General features: G+C 48.9%; 1 protein-coding gene across 3 annotated transcripts in view; it reads right to left on the bottom strand.

Moving 5' to 3' along the window:
* LOC126995657 (protein pangolin, isoforms A/H/I/S-like) overlaps window positions 1–4575 on the bottom strand; it is a 123981-nt gene extending 119406 nt beyond the window's left edge. The window contains exon 1 of one of the 3 annotated variants that reach the window (XM_050855425.1): window positions 4096–4575. In XM_050855425.1, the coding sequence (XP_050711382.1) occupies window positions 4096–4245 (150 nt within the window). In that variant the 5' untranslated portion in view covers window positions 4246–4575. The remainder of the gene's footprint in view (window positions 1–4095) is intronic. The other 2 variants (XM_050855426.1, XM_050855424.1) reach the window with 2 other exon arrangements.
* Window positions 4576–7500: the final 2925 nt, after the last annotated feature.

The raw sequence follows: 7500 nt of genomic DNA, 5'->3' as shown, positions 1-7500 counted from the left end.
ACCATCACCACCATAAATATACCGCAGACTCACCACCACCACAATATCTGAAGCAGGTGTCGATGGGCTTTTTTTTTTTGGCCGCTTTGTGAATAAAAAAAATCAATACTACCAAAAATATTACACCATGAAATCACCATAAGCCTCACCATACTCATCACTATCACTTATTGCTATTCATTCTAGAAGCACCACTACACAACACCACAGCCTCACCATCACCATCACCTCCGCTTCCACCGCTATAGCCCTAACACACACACACACACAGCTTCCTTTGCCTTTTAAAACTACAAAGCTTCTTTTATGGACAATTTACGCGCTTTTCTTACGCATCTTCTCGCATTGTTACGCCGATGACTGCGCTGCGCCTCTCTCTCTCTCTCTCTCTCTCTCTCTCTCTCTCTCTCTCTCCGTCACGGCGGTTAACGCAATCAACCAGCCTCCACAATTTTGTTTCTTTTCCTCGCTCCTCGTTTTATTATATTTTCTTTCTATCCTACTCTTTTAATCGTGTGTTTTTTTCCCTTTTCCTCTCCGTTATTCATTCTCCGTTTCCTCCACTTCTCATCTCCTCACAAACTCTCCTTTTCCTTCACTATCTCTTATCGTTTCCTCTCTCATCTCCTTTGTTCGTTTTTTTTCTTTTTCTCCTAATCTCCCTCGTTCATTGTCCTCCTCCTCCTCCTCCCTCATCTCCCTTACACTCGCCGTCTCCTCCCTAATCTCCCTCATTCATTGTCTACCTCTATCATCTCCCTTATGCAGTCACCGTCTTCTCCCTCTTCTCCCTTATCCATCGCCCGAATTCTCTTTTTAAAATTATCTTGAGCCCTTTACCGATTTTTTTTTTTTGCGCCTTACTTCGCTTCTCTTTTCATTCTTCAACGTTTATATTTTCTTTATCATTACTCTGCCTCTTAAAATGTATATCTATCTATTTATGCTCCCTCTTTATATTACTACTGCGTTTGTTCCTCCGTCTATACCTTCATAAAAAATTTCTTCCTCTATTCTTCTATTTCTCTCTATAGTTGTCCTTCCTCATTTCTCTTCGTTTAATATTTTCTCCCTTTACCTCCCTTTATCTTCCTCTCAGTTCCCTTTTTCCCTCTGCCTCCTTTTCCAATTCCTCCGCTCCTCCGCTAACTCTCAATTTTCTTCCTTAAAACTTACGCTAAAGCTATATTTTCTCCCTTAATTATCCCCGCCTTTCTCCCTTATCTCGGCCATGTTATAAGTTTTTCCCTCCCTTCTTACCTCCACATAATGCGCTTATTTTCATCCTTCATCTACTTCACATGACGCGGTTGGGCCTCTCCTCCTCTCCGCTAAATCATTTTCTTTCACTTCCATTGTACTCTCCCGTGTCGCTCTTTTTCCTCTATTCTTCCTCTTCCTCCAATACAATTTTTCCTGAATTATCCTCTTCCTAATACGACTTTTCCTACTTCATTCTTCCTCACATGATATACTTTTTCTCTCTGCTTACTCTCATATCACCATTTGTTTGCATTCCTCTTTTTTCCTCAATCCTCCTCCTCCTCATATTTTCCTACTTGATCCACCTCTCATTCCGCACTTTTTCCTCCCTTCCGATATTCTCCATGATTTTTTCCTCCCTATTCAGCTCTTTCACATCAACCCGTTCATTCATTCTTCCTCAATTCTCTTCCTCATTTAAGTGTTTTTCCCTGCCTGATCTCCGTCACGTCATGCATATTTCCTCCTTGCTCTCTCACACAATACCGTTTTTCCCACGATCTCTTACTTCCCCGCTGACTGTTTTTCCTCTCCCGAATTTCCTTTCACACGAGCAGCGTTTTATCCCTCTTCTCCACGTCACTCATCGTATTCCACTTCCTTTCATTTTCTCTACGTGATACATATTTTTCCTCTCTAGCATGCTCATTATTATTTTTTTACTAACATAACACTACTTCCGTTATCCTCTGCGTAACTCGACTATTCTTCCCTTGCAAATACATCCATGATTTTCTCTTCTACAACACCATTTTTTATTATTTTTCCTCATGTAGCACGCGCCGTTTTCCTCCTCCATCCCAAACATGTATTAATAATTTTCCTCCAGTGTTCTTTTATTCCTCCTTTTCATTTATTCTCTCTTCCATTACACATCTTTTCCTTCTTTTGTATGAAACACCTCTTTTTATTTTCCTCATGTATAATACGCGTTGTTTTCCTCCCTCCCAAACCACGTATTAATTTCCCTCCGCTGAGTCCTTTCCTTCTCCCTTCCTTTAACATTTATTCTCCCTTCCGTAACGCGGCTTTTCCCTCTCCCTTAACCTCCCACGACACACGCATTCTCCTCCTCACAAACCATGACACTCATCCTTCCTTAAACATTTTCCCTCCATCAAACATGACATTTTCCCTCCCTTCCTCCCTCCTCCTCCTCGCTCCCTCCCTTCCTTCACCTGCATCCCCACCACCGCGGAAATCACTTATTCTTTCCCTCCCTCTCTCCCCGCATCGCTCCCTCCCTCCCTCTCTCCCCCGTACCTCTCCCAACCACCACCATCACCACCGTCGACTCCTCACTCCTCTTCCACCTGTCCGTAATTACTGTCGCTCGACTCACCTGTACAAAACGAGACAGCTGAGAACTATTTGTTTTAATAACACCACCACCGCCACCACGAAAACCACCACCTTGCAGCACTTATAAAATACCGGTTATTATTATTACTATTGATATTATATTTTTTATTACTGGGTCGTTTCCAAATTCATAGCCGTCACCACCACCGCCGCAGTCACCGCCACAACCACCAACCACCCTTATCACCGCCGCCTCCGCCACTTCGGGTGTTGTGTCCGGTCACGTGTGGCGATAGTGGTGCGTGGCGGCGGCGGATGTGGTGATGACAGCGGCGTGGTGGTGGTGGTGGTAATGAATGATGGAAACGCTGCAAAGGTATTACTCATAGCGGTGGTGGTAGTAGCGATGTGGTGGCGGTGAAGGTGTGAAGTATGCGGTGGCGTGGCGGCGGCGGAGCAGTTAGCGGGCCGCGGTAGCTGTGGTGGTGATGGAGGCGGCGGTGTTGGTGTTGTCGCCCAGCCACCAAGACGATGGATTAAAATTGAGCGCGGCGGCAGTCGATATGGTGCAGGAGCAAGGCGTCACGTCCTGCACCTCGCCGCCCCCGCCATCCACCACTCATCTCGACACCCACGCCCCAGCCATCACCACCACGCACTGCACAAGTCACCCTGCCGCCCGCACGCCCACCCACACCACTAAAATACACCACCACCGCTGCCAACATCTCCATCACATCAACATCGCATAACCAATGCCTCCCCCTCATACCGACACCTCCACCATCACACACACGCACACATACACTCACTTTCGCCGCCCCGTGCCCACTTTGCTCGCTATATTTTCCGACCCCATCACCGTCGACGCCGCTGCCGCCGCGCGGGACACACGCCATAAATTATAATTGCTCCCGCGATCTCGTCACGAGAAATTACGCGAGACAACATCCGCCACTTCCGCCGCACCACCCTGCCCCGCCGCTCAGAAGCGGGGCAGCGACGCCCGCCAGGCCGCCACCCCGCAGTCGCCCCGCCGCGGCGCCGTCCTCCCGGCCAACGCCCCGGGGAAGTAGGGCGCCACGCGGAAGCCGCCCCAAAACATCGGCGGGTCCCTTGGAAGGTCCATCCCCTGCTAACACACAAGACAAGCATTGGTAGTACTTGCGGCCACCCGACACCTGCTGCCGCCACCTGGCCGCCACCTGTGCGGTGCGCCGCGTCCCGCTGCTGGCAGGTGCCGCCCCGCTGGCCCGTCACGTCCTCTGCGCTTTGGTGGAAATTCGAGTAACATAATGCCGCGTGAGGCGGCGACAGTGGCGGAGGGCACCACCTTCACCACAAACACGACGTGCACTCCCACACTGGTGCCGCCACCACGCCCGCCGCCGCGGCCACGCCTGGAGGCGCGGCGCCTCCTCGTTACACACACAACAATAACAACACAACACTCGGCGGCTCGCCGGGCCGCCGCCACACAGCCGAGGCCCGGCGCTGCCGCCTGAGATTCACGGGGGTCAGCCTTCGTACCTCTTCTGTTTCTGTGATGAGACTGCTCTTGTCTTCTGTTAGGTTTTCTGACGAGCGCTTCTCACTCTCCTCCTCATCTCCCTCGTATTTAAAGACCTTGACCTCATCTTGCGATTCGACCTCCTCACCGCTACCGGAAACGGTCGGCATGATCAAGGTCAACCTTGCAACTGACACTCGACACTGTTAACGCGGAGCGGCAGAACCCCACTCACTACACCGCTCAACGCACACTGAGGTGGGGGCGGGCTGCGCACACGCACACAGCCCGCCGCCAGCCGCCCTCCGCCTATCACATGGTGCGAACCAGACCCGGACCCGCCCCCGCCCAATGCTGGGGCGCACCGGCCGCCTGATCCCGCCCCTGCGACCCTGGCCCCGCCCAGCAGCTAGGGTGCAGACAGCGGGGCGCGGGGAGGCAGCACACAAGTAGCCGCCGTTTGGTGGTGATTATAACACCTTGCGCAGGTATGTTCCCACGTGCACATGCCACGCTCACACACGCCGCCGCCGCCCCACACAGGCCCGCCGCCCCGCGCCGCCCGCCCCGCCGCGCCCTGACCATCGGCGGCCCCACGCGGCGCCCAATGGCAACCGCCACCGCCGCCGCCGCCGCGCCCTTATCTCTGTTATCAGAGTGTCGCCGCCGCGCGTCACCTGAGCCGCGCCTCGCCCCGCCAACACTAATTAAGCAACACAAAACCTTTTAAATAACAGAGTTTCCGAGTCGTAGCGGGTGGTGGCGGCGGCGGCTGCGGTGGGTGGCGGGTGGCGGAGTGGGGGGCGGGCGGGCCGGGGGCGGGGCTCCAGGCAGGCGCCACCATTATTCCTGATCCTGGAATTGGTGGGAATTCGCGTGCAGGTTTTCTTGCCTCCGCGGCGCCCCGGCGGTGACACCATCAATATACATTTGAAGCAGAGCACTCGGCGGCCGCACGCGAGGCCCGCATCAACATTCCTATTGCTCTCTCTCTCTCTCTCTCTCTCTCTCTCTCTCTCTCTCTCTCTCTCTCTCTCTCTCTCTCAGAGCGGGGTTCAACACACGGCAAAATACATATTCTCAAATGTATACACAGCCTTCTCCTCCTCCTCCTCCTCCTCCCCGTGTGGGCGTTGCTGTGTGTGTGTGTGTGTGTGTGTGTGTGTTCAATATCGCGTTGTTTGTTCGATTCGGTCACAATACTTCTGCGGGAATAACAGGCAAAACACACACACACACACACACACACACACACACACACACATACACACATACACACGGAGATAAACCGTCGGAATTAATGGAATTTTATGCAAAAATCACAACTGCTACTTTTCGTTTTATTGTTGTCTTTTATAATTATATTTCGGACCGAGAATATTAAATGGATGTCTGATTTAATGTGTGTGCTTGTGTGTGTGTGTGTGTGTGTGTTAGAGAGAGAAAGAGAGAGAGAGAGAGAGTCGGTAACACATTTATAATATGCCTAAACACATAAATACTTACGAACGTACATACACACGTTTTACTGTCACGCATCCTATCCTGCTAATCCATTCATTTTCTTCTCCTCTTCCTACTCCTCTTTCTTCTCCTCTTCTTCTTAATCCTCCTCTTTCTTCTCCTCCTCTTCTTCTTCCTCCTCCTCTTTCTCCATTAAAACAACAAAAACAACAACCAACTTTAATAATATGAGCTGACAATCAGTTTTATAGTACACACACACACACACACACACACACACACACACACAGTTCACGTCGCACCAATATTTTACTCTTTTTTTCCCTTTTTTACAGTTTTATGTTACATGTTTTTCCTTTTTTTTTTTTTTCAGAAGTCCACGAATTTTGGAGGTAGTGGTGGTGGAGGTGGTGGTGGTGGAGGTGGTGGTGGTGGAGGTGGAGGTGTTAGGGAAGTCGACATCGCCATCAGTTCGTTCGCTACCATAAATTTCGTGAATGAAGATCGTAAGATTGTGTAGTTTAGTGGAGGTGAAGGTGGTGGTGGTGGTGGTGGTGGTAAGGTTATCAGTGGTAATGGCGTAGGTGGTTTAATGTTTGTGGGTGGTGGTGGTGGTAATGGTGGTAGTGGTAGTAATGTCAATCGCAGTAAAAGTAGGTGTATTAGTGGTAATGATGGTTGTAGTATAGTGGTTGTGTTGATAGTATTAGTAGTAATTATTGTAGTAGTAACCGCAACGATAATGGGAGGGGTTAGTAGTAGTGGTAGTATGGTCGATGACTGTGATGATTATGATGAGTATTGAAAATGAAAAATAGAAGTAGTAGTAGTAGTAGTAGTAGTAGTAGTAGTAGTAGTAGTAGCAGTAATAGTAATGGTGGTGGTGGTGGTGGTAGTACATCATAGGGTTAAAACATTTGTATTAATATTAATGAAGGGATGAATGGGGAAAGGGATTAACAAATGAATGAATAAGTGAGTGAGTGTGAGTGGGTGAGTGAGTGTGTATGAGTGAGTGTGTGTGTCACGGTGGCTGCGTGTGGCTGAATACAGTGAGTGCGTGGAGGCAATACATCATTATCATTATTATTCTCTCATTGTTATTGTATTTACTCTTTTCTTACTACTACTACTACTACTACTACTACTATTACTACTACTACTACTACTACTACTACTACTTTTTTTTTACAACTACATAAATGATACCTCCACCCATGTTTATTTTCCCGACACATAATCATGGAGGGCTACTACTACTACTACACTACTACTACTACTACTACTACTACTACTACTACTACTACTACTACTACTACTACTACTACTACTACTACTACTACTACTACTACTACTACTACTACTACTACTACTACACTATTACTACTGCTACTACTACTACTGACAACTTCCACTTCACTAAACAGCACAACTAAAAACTAAAATGAATCAAAAGAAACAAAATATGAATGAAAAGTAGTATGAAAAATGAGCCATGAGCAACCACCACCACCACCACCACCACTAACTATTAACCCGAAATAACCACCACTTCCATTATTAACAATACTCACTCACTACCAACAATATGAACCAGCCATTCATTCCCTCAACACCACCCAAAAACCAATCTCGCCACTAATACAGGCTCCCACGCCATCACCATTACCACCACCACCACTACCACCATCACCACCACCGCCTCCACTACCAGCTTCACCAACACGAACACGTACAAACAAGCAGATCACATAAACCACACCGTCAATAAATAAACAACAAAAAAAAAACGGGAACATAACAGAAAGGCAACAGGACCGAGCAATTCTCAGTAACAAGCCATTTCTTTCGGACCCAACGAGAAGGGGGTGATGGGGGAGGGGAAGGGAGGAGAGGGGCAGGAGAGAAAGGGAGGGTGAGAGGAGGGGTTGGAGGTTATTGAGGTGGGTGTGGTTCGGAGG

The sequence above is a fragment of the Eriocheir sinensis genome, chromosome 8 (genome assembly GCF_024679095.1).
Source record: "Eriocheir sinensis breed Jianghai 21 chromosome 8, ASM2467909v1, whole genome shotgun sequence".
Lineage (NCBI taxonomy): Eukaryota > Metazoa > Arthropoda > Malacostraca > Decapoda > Varunidae > Eriocheir > Eriocheir sinensis.
Note: the sequence above shows the minus strand (reverse complement) of the source record. Positions and strands in the feature narration are given on the sequence as shown.